This window comes from Sphaeramia orbicularis, chromosome 7, assembly GCF_902148855.1.
Source record: "Sphaeramia orbicularis chromosome 7, fSphaOr1.1, whole genome shotgun sequence".
NCBI lineage: Eukaryota > Metazoa > Chordata > Actinopteri > Kurtiformes > Apogonidae > Sphaeramia > Sphaeramia orbicularis.
The window spans coordinates 44,592,184-44,611,031 of NC_043963.1; the positions used below are offsets into that span (position 1 = coordinate 44,592,184).

Consider the following 18,848-nt stretch of genomic DNA (forward strand, 5'->3'; position numbering starts at 1 on the left):
TGACATCTGAAGATGAAGCCTTCGCAAACATAAAACCATAACATTCAATTTATTAAATGGCTTATATGCACATGAAGAGCATTAAACATTTACAAGCTTAAATAGACTGGAGGTGAAGGGTGTGTGTATGTGTGTGTGATGAATAGTTTTTACATCTAAAATAAAGAAAAGGCAAAAAAAAAAAAAAACTTTTTAAAGTTGCAGTCAGAGTACAGGAGCTCTATTACAGACTAAAGGGAAATGATGCAGAGCGACTGTAAAGGCCTGTATTAACAGTCATTACTTATTCCTAATGGATTGTAAATATAGACACACACACACACACACACACACACACACACACACATTTATTTGGTGTTTTAGTGACATTTGCTAAACCCACTGTGATATTCAATAAGATTCTAGGTTTTGGCCTCACACTCCAAAAGGAAGGAATGATGTTTATGTGTAAAAAGTTCTTTGTGGTAAACAAAAGACAGATGTTCTTTTTTAAATATCTATTGTTACTGTATTGGCAGGAATGTGTGTGTGCACCGGTTTCAGGTCAGGTTTCACCTGGAATCTGTGATCCCAATTCAGATCTCATCCTAAATTAGTATTATTTTCTCTAGTCGGGAACACAATTTTCTGAAATGTTTAGATGTGGTAAACTTCCTCCATCTGGGGCCCTGAGCACAGTGAAACAAACAGAGAATTATTTGGACCTTATATTAGATCCAGATCTAAATCCCCGGCTCTACAGTTGGCGTTATGTAATAATAATAATCACAGTGAATTAGTTTTGCTGTTCAGAGGGCACATCTCTCTCCTAATTCGTTTTAGTCTGATGAGTCGAGAAGGTCCTTAAACCTCTTTGGGTTTAATTTTCAATTTGAAAAAAACTTTCTTTTTTTTTTATTTAACTGAAAGAAACAAACACCCTCTCATGCTGCTTGGAGAACACACATCTACAGAAAGGAGTCAGGCCAAAGTTACTGAGCTCTATTCTAATTCTGATGGGAAAGAATAAACAAGAGGGACAAATTAAAATCTAAATTATGAGCAGATGGATCTGCAAATATGATATGTGCAGTATCCAAAGCTGCATTAAATGCTCTTATGCAAACCTTAAATCTGTTTCCATGAGTTAAAATGTGTATCTGATTATGAAACATGCAATATTTTACATGTCGCTGCCGTGCAGGTGAACTGTTCCCCCTTATGAAACCTTTCATTCTGCTGTAGGTCAAAGGTCATGGGGAGACACACAACAGTCCTGGATCTGACAGGGACACGGTGAAGACGGCCTCATCCAGCTGCCCATTCACTTTAGAAACTCCCCACATGAGCTCCACTGATCCAACGCATTGGAAAAATAGTAACGACAGCTCACGCAACTGATGAGTTTACGCGAGTCATCTGTGTTTCACCATGTCTATTTACAGACCGTAACCAAATATTCTAAACACATACATTCTGAGTGTAGCTTTCCCAACTGTAAGTCTGTGAATTTGCCACTGTTCCACTTTTCCAGTAACCATGCGGTCACCACAGTTTCCTTGGGGTTCGGCACACCAGACGACCGAAGAGCCCACACTGCTGCAACTTTATTGGTGCCAACCACCCACCAATGACAATTATCTAACCCGCGAGCAGGAAGTAACAGTCCACATTCTGTCAAACACAAAACCTGGAGACCATTTACTGTAAAGCATCAGAATTTATTGGAAAAAGGGGGGAGCGCCAGACACATGTTCTCCAAATGACAAGGATTATTAATTACGCAAGGAATACGTCAGAGGCGATGTGAAGCCGAGCCTCTGATGGGCTTAAGTGTGTTTGTTGTGGCTCAGAGAGAAGGAAATGGGAGAAATTGTCTGATTACAGCTCCAGTCAAAACTCTAATCCTGATCAATAAAAGTGGAGTGGGGGTGACAGCAGAACAGTGAGCTACATGCGGTCTCATTTTTTGGTCTGTTGCCTTATCTACTTTGGATTTCCATGACATAAATTAAAGACAGAAATATATCTGCTTTCAATATGGATTGGCCTCTCATTGGGAACATGACATGACCACAGTAAAAGATCTACTTCAGCTCTGTGTCCTTGGCCTCTAATGTGCTGATGATGCAACTGATAAGCAGGGATGGGAACATAGGACTGGGTCCACATTGTCCAATCCATCAGAATCGTTCGCTTCTGAGATAATCAAGCCCTTTTACTGACGCAGCCATATTTTTCTGACAGATCTGGATTGCAAAACAATGTCTATGCTGCTGGAAATTTGCAAAAAGGCGGCATTACAAAGAAGAGAAAGCGATGGCCCAAAGCACAGATATGTGTCACATGAAAAGACAATGACACTGTAGTTGTACTGTCTGTAAGATGAGCATTTTGAATAAGAGTGGAAATGCCACACAATACTGAAGCATCTTTCTGCATAAATTAAGGGGAAACAGTGCCAGAATGTGGAAATACACAACTTTACATACCAGGCCTCTTTCCTCTTTAACCTGAATCATGGGTTGGTAACCTTTACTACCTAAAGAGCCCTTTTAGAACAGAAAGAGAAAAAAAAAAAACTGTCTTGAGCCAAAACATATCCTTATATGTTTTACCTCAAAGTGGTAACTGTTTAAGAAGCTCTTTAGGATTAGTTTGCATGGAATATGTCGAGAATAAATCAAAGTTTTGCTGCATTTACAGAACTACAAAGAAATTACAAAAATACACTAAATAAAATTCCATTATTGTGTTGTGTAGCAAAAATTTACCGGTAGCCTACGTGAATGCTTTCTTTGCAATGGAGAATACGAATGAATACAGTCAGTGTCATAAAATAAAAAGTACTCCACTATTACTACTTGTACTGCTTCTATTTTTAGGTTCATCTGGAGTATAGTCTATATTTTCACAGCTGCATAACATCAGATTGACCTTATGGTTCCGACAATAATAAAAAAAAATGTGTAAAGAAAAAAAAATAGCCTTAGTGTAATTCATTTCCATATGTTTCTAGACAAAGTCACATGGAGCCACTAAAAAAGGGCCCAAGTGCCAAATGTGGTCCCAGAGCCACAGGTTGCCGACCCCTGGCTTAAATCAACAGACTAGGCTACATATAAAAACGGATGAAGCCAAACTTTCATGGTTGTGGAAGCTACCACATTTGAACCACAGTAGAGTCATATCTGAGGGGTACTTCACAGTTACTGATGATTAAAGCTGTCAATCACATATTTAAGCCCTTACATCCTTGAAAACACCAGCGGTTAGCCATAAACACCAAAAATCTAACCTTTGATTTCTACAATCTCTGAACAATGTCAGCAGGAGGTACACAAGCCAAGTTTCCTCTCAGAACCCTTGAATTACAAGACACTGAGAGGTAAGTGTGACATTTTTCCCAAATGACACTGAAATATCAGGCACTGAGGCTATAAATTCCAGGAATGGCATGTATTTGAAACCACTTCACATCAGAGCAACTTAATTTGACTACAAACCTACATAATATCGCTGATGGGTGGAAACCTCTTATGTCCAAAACAGTTATTTTACAGGAAACTGGAAAAATGATGTATATTCTAAGCAACTGAATGGTGTTAAGAGATGTAGTCACAAGCTGTTTTCAACACTTTTTATTGGTTTAACAGTTCTAAAACTCTCAGGCCAACATGAAGACTGACCAACAGAATCATTTTATGACAAAATAAAAAGATCAAAAATGGATTTATGAGGGTTCTTCCCGACAACGATGACAAAATACTGTAAATGTTTTATTTGATCTATTTGAGGTGAGGACAGTCAGCTTGACTCATCCATCAGCTCCTAACCAGCAAAAACAGTAAAAGGAGGGAAAATAATACATGAAGACATTGAGGCAGTCAACCTAAACTGTTTGGTAGGAAAAACTGATCAGGAATCAATATGAGGATTGATAAAGAGTCCGACTGATAAGGAGAGACAGTGATGGTGTTTGTATGAGTGAAATGGCCTGCTGTTTCCTTATGAGGTAGAGCTGCTGGACCTGTGACATAATGAGTTATCAAAGCTCCCTACCTGAATGCAGCGAGGTACTCTGCATCTCCCATGGGGGGGTCCAGTCCTCCGGTCCAGGCCACGTTGACGTTGAAGCCCTCACCAGCCCCAGAGCCGACCTAAAAACAGGTCAGTCATATATTTGATGAAATGCTACGACCCGGTGGATCAGTGATACCATGTGCTGTTCAGGACATTCGCTCACTTCTGCCGGTGACCCACTGCCAGGGAAGAAGTTTCCATCATCATAGCGGTGAAGTGACATGTAGAGGACATTGGGGTCGCTGTAGAACACCTCCTGGGTCCCGTTACCATGGTGAACATCCTAGTGATGAGATAAGGAAAAACACGGGATCATTTACTAAACAAACGGTAGATGAATTCACCCAGGATTCAGGTATTCTATTAAAGGCTTTTAAATGAGTGATATTTTGCTTTTTTAAAATGGAATTATGCATTTTAAAACATTTCCCTGTGGTCTACATAAACTGTAAATGCTATGTTTGGGTCTGAATTCTTCATTAATTCAACTCCACAGGTCCATCTTCAACCCTGTTTCTGAGTAATGACACCAGAAAGGTTGTTTTGAACGCTGCCCCCTCCAGGTTGTTGACTGTGCTGCTCTGTCTCGTTCAGCCACTTGTGTTTGTTAATACAACCAGCAACTGAACATTTTAGGTAATCGGCTCGAAGTTTGGACATATTTTCAGTATGGACTACAACCACTGCTGCTGACAAACAATTATGGCGTACTCGGAGAAATGTTCATCGGAAGTCTTGACCTTATATGTGCAAATGTCGTGACATAACTAGTTATAGACATAACAAATAACATAAGCAGGAATTACAGCTGGTTGTAGAAATCCACTCAATTTTTGCCAAAATGAATATAAAGATAGCTTTTGCAGCACCCGGAGGGTTCAAAGTCAAACTTTTTGAACTACTAGTATGGCGGCTACTACTATGGGCGGCTGTGGCTCAGTTGGTAGAGCGGGTCGTCCAATGACCAAAGGGTCGGCGGTTCGAATCCTGGCTCCAACTGTCCAGATGTCGAAGTGTCCTTGGGCAAGACACTGAACCCTAAAATTGCTCCCAGTAGGGCCAGGCTGTGTGTGTGAATGGGTGAATGTGAGGAATTGTAAAGCGCTTTGGGCACCATGAAGGTATAGAAAATGCGCTATATAAGTTCAGTCCATTTACTAGGGTCCAAATACACAAATAAATGAACTAAAGACTAATAAAAGTGGGTTTAGCAAAATATGACCCCTTTAACAGTTTTCTGTGTAGGTTCATCAGTGCTGAGGCATGTCTTACCCAGTCCACTATGAGGATTTTACTGACGCTGAGCTTATGTTGAAGCTGTCTGGCTGCAATGGCCACTGAGTTGAAGTAACAGAAACCCCTGATAGAGACAAAGAGTAGAGAGAAAAAAAATGACATTCAGTCACTTCAGACAAAGCAACACTTTTATCACACATATATGGTATTTCTGGTTCTTGATGTAATTTTACTTTTTTCACTGTCATTAATTTACTTGTCCGACCCCCTTCAGACCATTTTGGGCTGAATGTGGAACCTGAACTTAGACTATGGCTCTGCAATGTAAACGGTGTAGAGCTACTGCGATCGATTATTTTTGTAATTGATTAATCCATTGAATATTTTCTTCGATTTGATTAAATAGTTACTTGAATTGGTAAAAAAAATAAGAAGAATATGAAAAAGACATGTCTGAAAATGACAAACGTCTCCTTTATTCCAGAACCAACTGAAACAACCACAAAAAGTATAAAAGTAAAAGAATATCTAAAAAACATCTGTATAGAAATATCAACAGTATAAAAGCATATATAAAAATATCTATAAACACCAAACAAATATGTGTACTGCAGTCTTCACCAAATTGTATCCAACTTAAAAACTCACAATTTCATGTGCGTTATAATAAGCGTCCGTGTGAGACACAACATTGGAACCAATGTATAGCAGCAGTGCAATTAAGGAAACGAAGCTTCAATTCAGGAAAAGTGTAATCGAATAATTTTTCCAATCGATTCTAGTTAATTAATTGTTTCAGCTCTACAACAATACATGTCAAAATGTGAAAATAAAAAAGTACAGCATCTATAGAGGCCAGTGCTCAGAAGAGTTGAGTCGGTAATAATCAGTCAGTCAGAATAAAGACAGTAGAATATCAAGGGGGGCCTCATATACTTGAAGTTTCCTTGAGCAAAGCAAATTTGTTCAGCACCAAAAGGCAGCCAGACTACCATTCTGCTGTTATGATGCTGGATAGGACAAGTTAAAAAAAAACAAAAACAAAACTTGACCACTGTATTTGTATGAATTTGCGCTAAACTTAAAGAAACCTGATTATTGTATTCATAGTAATTTAAAGAAACTCAATTATTGTGCTTATATGAATTATTATGAATTTAAAGACACTTCTATTTAAAAGTTATTGTTATCATGACATAATGTGCATTACCTGTCACGCGATACTGCAATTAGTATTCTATATAAACAGCTGTGTGTCATGGCCTGTCTGATGAAAGGCCGATGCCCGAAACGTCACTGTGGTGAATAAATATCTTCTTGGGAGCTCACAGGTTGTGTGGACCTTGTCTGATTTTTTTTATCCACTAGTCTTTTTGGGATCCTGCACACCTTTTAACAACTGGATGTGTGTGTCATCACCTCTTTTCATTGACACAAAACTGACTTGGTTGGCTGACCAGGTTGTGCGGACCTTGTCTTATTTTTTCATCCTCAGTTTTGTATCAAGACAAAAACAACACATCGTCATATACAGAAAGCTCAAAAAGTATTAATCTTCATTTTGTCTGTCTGTTTCCACTTCATAAATCTTCTCCATATTGCAGCTGCTGACAGTAAATCCAGAACAGGAGAGTTTCCTGTGGTCGGTCATGTGACAGACACACACACACACACACACACACTACTTACATTGGATTGGAGGGGTCGGCGTGGTGCCCTGGTGGTCTGACCACAGCAAAGCCGTTCTGAGCAGAAGAAGAACATATAATTAATGAGCGTTTCATGAGTCCAGAACTGTCCAAAGAAACAGTGAAGGCACTGTAGTCCTGCAATTTAGAACATGGAATAAATCTCTTCCTTGGAGGCAAATTTCATAATGGTTGTTTACTACCTCTGCTCTGTGGTGGATATTGTCTTTCATTCTCTTGTTTTACACCATCGAGGTTAAACCCACTTGTGGTGAAGATGCCAGCAATAACTACTTTTAGGAAATAGTATGTTTATGTTTGGCCACTTGTAACAAAAGGCTCATGTTCATCAGTTCGGACTTTTAATCAGCGTCATGAAGAAAAGGAAGAAAAACTGAGGCCATTATTGAAGGGCTTCACACAAACTTTGAAGTGGGTTTGAAGCTCTTCAAACTGACATGAATGAACAAAACACTGGACGCGGCCACAGACTCTTCACAATAACTTTGTTCTCACAGTTGGTTTTGGTTTGATAATCAGTGGCTTCGCAAGTAAACTGTAATTTTTGTTTGAACAACGGAGCCAAACAAAACAGAACTACGTCGTACATGACTTGTGTCTTCAGTCACTGAGTCAGAGACGGTTGAGGCGGCGTACGCTCACCTTCAGCTCCCCTTTAGCCACTCGGAAAGCCAGCTCGACGACGCTGCCCGCCGCCATGCGTGACGCCGTGGACGTGTGCGACTCGTTCCAGATCGTGTCATTATCAACCTGCGAGAAATAAACAGAGGACGACACCAAATATCACTAAACCCATAAAGACCCAGTGCTACTTTTGTGGCAGTTCCCAAATGATTTTTTCTCTCTATTTAACCTTTCACGAGTGATTTATCACCATATATTACATTACCTTCTCTATTTTGCATTTTTCAGGGAAAATAAAGTATTTTCCTATATTTAATTTACTGATCATGTATTTTAATCATCATGCTGAGATTACATTTGAGGATCAGAACTATTCTTTATGGGGACTTCCAAATGAATTTCTCTCTACACATAATCATTACAAAGTGATTTATCACCATTTAGTATAATATTATGCTCTGCATTTAGAATTTTTTCCAGTGAAACTCAGGTATTTTCCTATATTTAATTCACTGATTATGTTGTACATAAAAGCTCAGATTAAAGTTGAGGGTTATTATATCAGAAACCAAAAAAACTTAAGAAAAGTTGACTTTTTCAGCAAAATTTATCATTAACTGAACATAAACCAAGTGTCTTCATCCACCGTTATTCATCAAACTCCTTGGGTTTTACTGGTGAATCAATGTTGTAGAAGATGATGGTGTTTCCATGGTAACTATGGAGCCTCTGAACGTCCAAATGGGTCATATCTGATGCCCATGAAAAGATGACAAACTGTATTTTACACCGATTATTTCCATGTATTGATAGGATTAGTGGATCAGCAGGTATTAAACATTTTAGATCAGTAAATGGTTTTGGTCACCAGTGTATATTTGGGTATTTATGGATTAAAAATGTACTTTCTGAGGCAAATCTACAACTCTGAACATACAATGGGTCATAAAGGCTCTGAAAGTGCTCACTGATGTCATTCTCTGTATTGCTTTAGGGTGTTATATTTTACCGTCACCTTGTTTCCTCCCGTTTTGTGCTGTGGATGTTTAACAACTTCTCTGCTCGTCTGTGTTAATGTGGTTTGTTATACGCATTGTGCTTTTGCCTGTCTACATCTGAAACCCTTGGGGGCAATAAAAAGTACATTCAGGCCTTCTATGAAGACATGGATGACCCAACTTCCAGCTGTGGCTCTAGAATAAAAATGCCTGTTTTGCCAGATCAATTTTCTTTTCCACTGTTTTTTTTTCCCTCCTCTGTTTGTTCACAAACTGGCATCACTGTCCATCTGGCTGACTGACAGTGAAATCCAAGGCATTTCTTTTATCCCTGGTCATGGACATGTTGTTTTCATTAGTCTGACTTGTCATGGTCAGACACAGACTGTCAGGCAAAAGTTAGCTGAGGCCTGAGCCAACTCTCTTTTCCTCTTTAATATCCTGCCTTTCTTTCTTTCTTTCTTGTAATTTTCTCTCGTTTGTCTTAGCTGCTTTGCTTTGAAACAATATTGTCTTTCATCAATGCAGTGATTGTATTGAATAGCTTTCATTAAGAGCTTTGGAATATTATGATCTAAAATAGAGTTGTGTGTGTTTTGCTCTTACCCCTACACCCCGACATGGTAACATCACAAACATTCTTTGAGAGAGGATTCCTGTGGAGACACAAACAGCAAAAATGAATGGCACAAATGTATTCAATTTTATTTTAAATCTTACCTACTGATGGCTAATGAAACATGGATTACACTACTGACTCGTCATGTCTCTTTGAATTTGATTATTCTTGACATCTAATGTTTGGAGTATATGTATATAAAGTTGGAATCACATGTTTTTAATCAACAAAGAACTAAAGTATAATCAAATTGGAAGGTGATGCTATATTACTGTTCATGCGGTGGCTGATAAATGACTGTATAAGTTACAAAGTTGAAATTTTATAATTTGGTGACTCTGTGAGTCAAAGTCGTAACATACCAGCCAGTTTGCGGTTATCCAGTTTGAGTCTGTTGAGTGGGTTGGTGCCGTAGAGCAACACATGTTTCTCCGTATGCACTGACTGCAGTTCCTCCAGAGTGGCTTTACGACCACGAATACTCTGTAGCAACAGGAAATACTCGTGTCATCTTTTCACTAAAACTTCAAGAAGAAGCCAAGACAAATCTAAACAAGTTGTGCCAGGCACAACAAACCCCGCCCCTTGAACGTATTGTAGCTTATTTTGGCATCGATCCAGCTGATGTTATCATGTCTATGCATGTGCTGATGTCAGCATATCAGTTGTCTCCATATATGCGCTAAGTTTGAATTAAACTGAAACAAAATTGATGGTTTTATAGACATGTGAAATTTCTCCTATTATAAGTACAAGGGAGAAAAAAAGATTGAAAAAATTCATTAAAAATTTGAACTTTGACCTACTTTTCCCAAAATGTAATAGCATCTATTTTGGGTCACCGGCAATCTATAAATCCAATTTGGTATGAATTCAACCCATAGTTTTGCTGCTAGAGACGTGAAATTTTGCCCATTATAAGTAAATGGGTAAAAAAAAGAGATACAAAATTTATATAAAAAAAAAATATATAGAAATTTTGACCTCTTTTTCCCAAAATATATTGACATCTATTCTGGGCCACTGGCAATCTATAAACCATATTTAACATGCATTCAACCAACAGTTTTGCTGCTAAAGTGTTAAAAAACAAACAAATTGAACTAAAAACAGTTCCCCTTGTCTCACCTTCGGGGGGTGGGGTAATGAGAATATTACAGGAATAATAAATCAAAATGATACAATGAGCAATAATGTACGGAAGACAGAAGGGTTGTTAGTTTTTAATCAACATGAATCTCATGTACGTCCAAAGTCTGGAGGATATTGAAGCAATGTGATGTCGGTAAATTCACTTAGATTTGGTTTAAGGACATTGGCTGTCACTGTGATGTTGTACCTCACACTGTCCCCTCAGTCCTCTTTCCTGAAGACGGGACCAGATGCTCTGTATTCTCCCAGCATGCTCTGGGTGGCTGCTGTTGTCACCACAGGTACACTGGTGTTTAAGCATCTGAGAGTCATACACAAGGCCTGGATGTAGACACACACACACAACAGAATTACCCCCAGCTTTACATACACGTATATGCAGTATAAATACACAAAGTGCTGCTCACATTCACCCTTAACCATGTTTGAAAATTATAACAGCGTTAAGACCCACTCAGGACACTTTGAAAACACTTGGGGACCTGACGCTGGCCAACTCACCCGTGGTGAAGCGTGGTTTGCTGCTGACTTCCTGTCCAGGTAGGCTCAGGGGTTTCTCAGGTAGAGTGAGAGAGGTGGAGGCGGGGGACGACTGTGTGCGTGACAGAGGCCGATGGACCCCCAGAGCACTACCGACCCCCCCACCACCGCTCCGTAACATGGGAACCGCCAGGGTCTCCATTTGCCGATGCAACTGCTGCAGCTGCTTCTGCTGTTCCCATAGCAACGACTGCAGATAAATGAAGGACACAGATATAATGAAAATGTTAATAAGTTAATAGGTGATGAAGCCAGTAGAGGTTCATATACACTGAATTTGCTACGTGATAAATGTATTAATGAGCACTTCTTACAGTTTAGATCACTTGTGAACATTGAAACTTCGATATAATTGTTTGTCTTTTCTTAACTAATTTACCTTTGATTAAAATTATTACTTGTTTGCTTAATTAAGATTACTAGACCAATAATCCAAGATTATAAATACTAAGTGTCGTAAATGTTTACTGTAACCCTCAAAGACCAAAAAGCATCTACTGATCTAAAATTTATTTTTATTTAAATATTTAGAAACGTTTGATCCACTAATCCTATCAATACATGCAAATAATTCAGTTTCTCAGCAGCATCAGAGGCCTTTTTCAAATGCATCCCTTGTCTCTGTAGTGAACACAGAAACACCCTTGCCTTTTGCAACACTGATTCACCTATAAAACCCACGTAGTTCGACAAATAATTGTGGTGTAGAGGCCTGTTATTATGTAAAATAAATTACATATATTTCGTTGAAAAGGCCATGCTTCCTTCAATTTTCTCTGTTTTGATATAATAACCTTTGAATTTACTGAGTTTATTAATACCTACATGGTCAGTAAATTAAATACAGGAAAACACCTGACTTTCTGTGAAGAAGACCTGCCAATTATAATATTATAATAATAAATGGTGATAACTCACTTGGTTATAATTAAATGTAGATAAAAGTTTATTTGGAAGTCACCGCAAAAATAGTTCTGGTCTTTATGGGTAAATGAGCACAAATTTTCAGACTGTCTGATTATGCTCCTCGGATCTAAGTGTGAAAAGGATGACAATATGGTAAAACAGGAACACCAGTAACTAAATCGGTAATTTCTGACAGCGATTAATAACTGGTAAAATCACTAATATACATGATACTGAGGGCTCACTGCACTGTAACCTTGAGGTAAACACATGCACCACATCATCACATCAACAGAACTGAACCACTCTGATATATATGAGTACTTATCACACACACAACTGCATTTAACTACAGCTTGGACCTCGCTAATGGAAATACAATGCTGCCATCTACAGGACGGAGAAATCCAGGACATTAGTGTGGCCTCGTTCCACTCAACCTGTCAGGCATTTGTATCTTCTATGTCAAAATGTGATCAAACCTGGTTGAGTATGAGTGTGTGCTGAAGGTTGATTTGCTCCTCGTGGCTCTTGGATGCTGTTTGCTCCGCCTCCCTCAATGACTCCGCCCTCACTCTGCTTGGGTAGGTGGGCTCTGTGGGTGATGATCCCCCACCGTCCTCGGAGTCCATCTCCTCAGACGGGATCTGATGCAGTCTGGGCTTCTCACTGGACTTGGACATCAGCTGCAAAAGCACATTTTAGACAGGAAGAGACTCAATAGACTGATAAAGAGAGCCGGCTCTGTCTTAGGCTGCCCGCTGGACTCCATCGAGGAGGTGGTGGACAGACGGATGTCGGCAAAGCTGACAACCATCAGAAGGAACCCCTACCGCCCCCTGTACCCCATTGTAGAGGTCCTGAGCAGCTCCTTTAGGACCAGACTCTTACATCCCCCATGGAAGAAGGAGCGCTTCCGCAGGTCCTTCCTCCCCACACCCATCAGACTTTATAACAGTTCAGTAACCCCCACCTCCCACCCCCCATTCCCTCCCCCATATCAGACCATGTACATGTGCAAATTCTTTATTTATATAAATATCAATTTTTTTTCTTTTTTTATGTTCTGTTTGTCATTTTCACTTGTGTGGTTTTTCTACCTGCCTTTCTTCTCAGTGATTGCTTGTTGTATGTTGCTGCTGTTAACTAATTTCCCCATAGTGGGATAAATAAAGTCTTATCTTAAATATTGTATAAGACATCATCAAATGAAGACATGTTGGACAGGATGCTCAATTTTCTTTATGAAAATAGATGAAATGTAAAATAAAAATGGGTCAGATGCTCCATCAGTATGGATGAGTACATGTATGTTCAGTTGTCCCTACCTTGCCCAGGTGAGTCTGCTGTTTCAGTCTCTCCAGTAGTTGGCTGCTGTGCTGCTGTTGGAGGAGATGAGTGTGAAGAGACCGGGGGCTCTGTGGGAGGGGCTCGGAGCGTGTTCTGCTCAGGGGCTTGTGGGGCTGAGGGCCCCCTGGAGCCAGGTGGTCCAACTGGGGTGGGAACTGGAGGGGAACGGTGTCTAGACCTGGTACTGTAATAACACAAAGAGAGACAGGGAAGGACATATGTATGTATTATATGCAAGAACATATCAGCAGCTTAGAGCACATGTAATATTTATATAACAAATGTGTTTCTGTTCATCATTTTAATTCAGTTTAACCCATAAAGACCCAGTGCTACTTTTGTGGCAGTTCCTAAATAAAGTTTTCTCTATATTTAACCTTTTCTTACATAAATCTTAAGTTTATCACAATTTATTACAATATTATCCTCTGTATTTTGTGCTTTTGTCAGTGAAAATCAGGTATTTTTCTTATATTTACTTCACAGAGCATTAGATGCTCATGAAAACTCAGAGTCAAGGTTATTATATCAAAACAGACAATACTGAAGAAAAAGTGACTTTGTACACAGAATATATCATTAACTGAACATAAACCAAGTGTCTCCATTCACTGTCATTTATCAAACTCCATGGGTTTTACTGGTGAATCAATGTTGTAGAAGATGATGGCCTTTCCACGTTCACTACAGAGCCTCTGAACGTCCGAATGGGTCATGTCTGATGACCATGAAGAGATGACAAACTGCATTTTACACCAATTATTTCCACGTATTGTTAGGATTAGTGGATCAACAGGTATTAAACATTTTAGATCAGTAGGTGGTTTTGGTCGCCGCTGGCTGTTTGGGTCTTTAAGGGTTAAAATACATTAACTGTGCATTAAATCTGAAAATGAAGACTGTAGTGTCTGACTGTCACCACTGGGAGGTGCTATAACACAGTAAAACAGTAAGACTAAAACTCACTGCTTCAGTGCTGGTTCAGTGTATGTCTCAATATCTTACAGCCTATGAAATTTTGTGGGTGCGCGTTCCTGCAGTGTAGTAGTAAAGTCTAAATAGTCAATGTGGAAACAGGCAGTAGAGCTGCACAATTAATCAAACTGCAATTAGACTCATAATTGAAATGGAAATGTCATTCTGTGCAGTTACTCAGTTGCAATAGTTTGTTATTTCAAAGGTCCAGTGCATGTTTGGTGATATTTTGGATTAAGTGAGACTACATTTTTCCATAGTAAGTTTTTGTATGCTTATACACTAATTCATGATGTTATGTCATTATTTTTGTACTCAATAAGACTGTATCATAAAATGTCAAGTAAGAGATTTCCTTTTATAGATTTCTAGGAATTGCTTTATGTATAATAAGTGTGAAGGTGACATGTTCAACCAGCTGTAAGATGTTCAGTTATATTATTATTTTTTTTAAGATATTATAATAAAAATAATAATAACCAGCTGAAGTACACTATAATTTAGGTTTTTTGTTTAGAAATAATCACATCTACATAATCTAAAAGGGTGTTGTGTATGTTCTGCCAATCAATGCATCAATAAGTGTTTGCGGTTCTATGGAAAAATAACTCCATCAGCCAGATAAACATTGTGCAGAAGTATAAAGTAGTAAATTCACTTCATTCTTAAGTACTTGTACATGTTACTCTCCACCCTTTGATATGTGAATATGTGTGTCTATAGTGTACATACATGTGTTTGTGTGTGTGTGTTTTACCAGTGAGCAGAGGAGTGTGTACAAGTCCAGACGGCTCCAGGATGATGACGGGCAGGTGGGGGTTCAGCTGCCCAGCCTGATCCTCTCTACTCAGAGGGAGGAAGACTGGTGACCCCCCCGCAGTAACAATGGGCACCCGACCCACCTTCAGAGACGATAACTCCCCATCAGCCTATCAACACACAGGGTAAGGAGATCATCACAACTTCACTTTAAAGATCACAGGAAATAAAGACGATATGACATAAATCTGATGACACTTTAATTTCTTTAATTTCATTACACAACTCTAAATGTCATCCTGAACCTGGCTCTATGAGTATGACACTTGCTTTAATTGCGATATCTCTGTTAATTTCATTTGTTAAGTTCAGATTTGTTTAGGATATTATGTGAGCTTCTTTTGTTAAATTTAACACTGTTAATACTATACAGCCAGTGGAGTTTAAGCACTTTATGTATGTTTCCGTGTTTACAGTTAAAAATTACACTCGGATTCCTCTTATTTATTTGTATGTATGTAAACTTACAAATATGCACGTGTACATGTATATATATGTACGTGTCTGTACATATATTTGAAGGGTGTTTATATATTTTTGTTTGCAAGTATATTATGTCCAGCTGTACATAAACTTAATGAAGGTCCAGTACTTGAGGGGAGTGGAGTGGGTGGGAGGGCCGTTGGATAGGAATTTGGATACAACAGTTTCATGTTCAAGTTGTATGTTTTTTGTTATACATGTGAAAATAGAAAATAAAAAAGAGCTTGGTAAAAAACAAAAATGACATGAGAATACTTGGATTATTCTGGTTGTTTACCCTGGCATTAGCCGGCAGTCCCAGTGTGATGGTGGGCTGAGTGGACGGACTCTGGATGGTGAAGTTAGCAAGAGTTCCATCTCTGAGCAGCAGCTTCTGAGCCTGAGGACACATGATAAAAATAATGACTTCAGAAATACTCCATTACAGTCAGATCTTACATTAGTGACTCGGTAACAGAGGAGTTCTTGTTGAAGAAAAAGGAAACAAAAAAAAGATGAAATATCAAGCAATGTTTCCAACTCCTCAGGAAGTAAAGTATGTATTGTCTGTCCTTAGAGTCATTAGAAGCTGCTAAAGAACATCATCACCTAATTTGCATAATTGTAATTGTAATGAATGATGTAGGACAGAATAATAACATTGTGTTAGACACAAACAGTGACAATAAAAACACCCTAAATATGTTTAGAACTATAAATGAACTACACTCTGTCAGTTCTTGTTCTTTTTAATGTCCCAGTTCCAACCCTCCTCCTTTATCTGGGCTTGGGTACCGACTAAAGTGACCCAAAAGAGACATTCTGGAGGAGTTACTTAGGTTGTTATTTATTTGTTTAGTGTTTATCTTCATTTTCTTCAGTTTGGTTTGGTTTTTCCCTCTCGGCTGAGGGATACTGTAATTTTGTCATCCGTCCGTCTGTCTGTCTATTCAACAACATAATTGCATCATCTGAAGAATGCATTGACATATCTGCCCCAAATTTATACTGTGGATACACCTTGGCATGGAGAAGAAGTCTACTGAAAATGGGTGACCTTGTGCAGTTATAATATCTGAGTACTTTCAAATATAAATATGTATGTGATAAATTTTACACAAAGACAATCTAATGTAAATTACAGGGCAGTTACTTTCAACAGAATCTTACACTACATTTGGCCGAGGGGGATTAAAAGTACACAGCACGTTATGTTTAACCTTACGGTCCACTGAGAAGACTACAACAAGTGACAGTAAAACATGAACATTTTTAATTTTCAATCAATTTTCAATTAACAATCTTCAATTAACAAAAAGAAAAAAATAGAGAAAACTGTCAAAGACAATGGGACTGATTCATACTCAGTGATTTGTTTAAGACAAAGGAGGATACGTGCTTTCACGTCAGCATCTGCAAATGTCTCTAATAACACTAGAAAAAGTTGAAAGATTTGTCTTAAAACACTTTTTTGATAATGACTCTCTAGAGGGGTCTGAAAAATCCCTAAATATACCAACGAAGTGTCTAAGTTGGAAACACTGCCTTCTACAGCTACAGACAGATGTGTTTTTATGACTGTGACAGAGAAAATAATTTTGTGTCATTTAGAGGAAAATGTGTGTGTTTTAGCGTTTGAGTCACTCTAAAAAAATTGCTAAAAGTTTCCAAATAAATTTTAAAAGTAGATAAATTTGTTGCTAGGGTAGTTTCAAGAGTCGCTAAATCTAGCAACAAAAGTGACAAGTTGGACAAATTTAAAAAAAAAAAGATGAAATCTCAAGCGGTTCATAAAATGTTAAGTTGATCTTAAAAACATGACATTTAATTAATCTCTTTCCTGACTCTGAGGAATCAGGACTCAGACGTTGACAGCAGGTGTGACAGAGGTTGCTGTGTTCTGACTTCTTGTGATTAAATAAATAATGCACCAACAGCTGACAAACACCATGCTAATGCTCCAGTGTCATTGTTTTAAACATGTCATTACTCAGCTTCTAGGCACAGCTCATGTGCATGAACGCCTCCTCTGCCTCTTCCGCCAAACTGTCACTGAGTTTGTTAAACCTTCTGAGTTTTATGACAACAAAGACACCACGGTTTATTAGCACTGTGAGTTGCCACGGTTTTATATTGTCATCCACTTACCTTTGAACATCTTTTTTTTTTTTTTTTTTTAGTATTTCACACTTTTTTCTATCAAAGGTAAAGTTTCTCAGGCAGCATACTTTGCAAGTTGCGTGATTCACAGTATAAGCAGGTTTTAGCTCATGTTTTGACACATGTTGGGTATAGATGGTTTTGTCAACAGGTGTTTAACATTCTGTTTACAGTCTGGAAGCGCTCATTAACGTAACACAAACCTCGTGCGACAGGCCGCCTGCAGATGGCAGCAGCCCATTCTCATTGGGCAGACTGTCGTTGGGGGAGCTACAGCCGGAGACCGGAGTGCTGCTGCTGCTGGGAGACGAGTCTGGACACAGAACCAGAGACATTAGAACAGACCAACTGCATCTGAGCACATTAAATACCATTTATCACACAATTATATCATAAAGGAACATTAATAGTGCATGTATGAAAACACAAAGCTCATTAGTCAGTTACCCAGTGTTTCGGGTACTCTGTGTTTAATAGTAGGGGGGGCGCTCTCCTTGCGGGTGAGGGGGCTCTTGCGGGTATTCAGGTGTTTCTTCAGCTTGTGTTTCACCTTCAGATTGGGCTCAGATGCTACATATAAGACAGAAATTGAAACAATAAGGGAATGTTACTTAAGGTTATTATGTTTGAACACTGTGCACCTGTTGGTTGGATGGTCATAACACAACTGTGATTAAGGCTGTGTTTACACATAGCTGGGTATTTTGGAAAACAGACGTTTCTCCTTCTTTGTTTTCAAAAAAACCTTGTGCAAACGTGACTGCTTTCAGAAAACTCTTCATTTACACGGCCCTGTATATCTACACTGTCACGAGCACACCACCCCAGTAGATGGCAGGGTGGTGAGATGGTCAATTAATGCATTAACCAATCAGAATCCTGAAAAGAATCACAACTAGTCACACATGTGACGCAAATGTATTTCTGTCAAAAACTGTGACGTCCGTCTGAGATCTCCGTTTCCCTCTGTTTACATGCTAACGCTAAAGATTTGCCAAAATCTCCAGTTTTTAGAAACCGTAGTTTTCGGCAGGCGTGGCCATTTTTGTCATATAAACAATAGACACAAACGCAGAGGAAAAATCTCCATTTTGCCAGATATCCAGCTACGCGTAAAAGTAGCCTAAGCCTGTGTCTTTCCATTTACAGAGGGAGGAGGGGAAATGGGGAGGGGGGGGCTTGTTTGCACGCATGGTAACAGCCACCTTTAAAGGGGTCGTATTTTGCTAAACCCAC

The 18,848-nt window shown here is 38.9% G+C and overlaps 1 protein-coding gene across 3 annotated transcripts in view; it reads right to left on the reverse strand.

The window, feature by feature from the left end:
* The window catches only part of hdac7a (histone deacetylase 7a), a 95,723-nt gene that overhangs the window by 9,084 nt on the left and 67,791 nt on the right, over positions 1-18,848 (reverse strand). For all 3 annotated transcript variants that reach the window (XM_030139771.1, XM_030139772.1, XM_030139773.1), the window contains 15 exons: positions 18,060-18,182; positions 17,816-17,925; positions 15,751-15,852; positions 14,929-15,100; positions 13,175-13,380; positions 12,329-12,532; positions 10,902-11,130; positions 10,588-10,721; positions 9,611-9,731; positions 9,236-9,285; positions 7,650-7,757; positions 6,988-7,043; positions 5,335-5,422; positions 4,226-4,345; positions 4,042-4,139 (listed from right to left, as the gene is read on the reverse strand). In XM_030139771.1, coding sequence (XP_029995631.1) covers positions 4,042-4,139; positions 4,226-4,345; positions 5,335-5,422; positions 6,988-7,043; positions 7,650-7,757; positions 9,236-9,285; positions 9,611-9,731; positions 10,588-10,721; positions 10,902-11,130; positions 12,329-12,532; positions 13,175-13,380; positions 14,929-15,100; positions 15,751-15,852; positions 17,816-17,925; positions 18,060-18,182 — 1,921 coding nt within the window. The remainder of the gene's footprint in view (positions 1-4,041; positions 4,140-4,225; positions 4,346-5,334; positions 5,423-6,987; positions 7,044-7,649; positions 7,758-9,235; positions 9,286-9,610; positions 9,732-10,587; positions 10,722-10,901; positions 11,131-12,328; positions 12,533-13,174; positions 13,381-14,928; positions 15,101-15,750; positions 15,853-17,815; positions 17,926-18,059; positions 18,183-18,848) is intronic.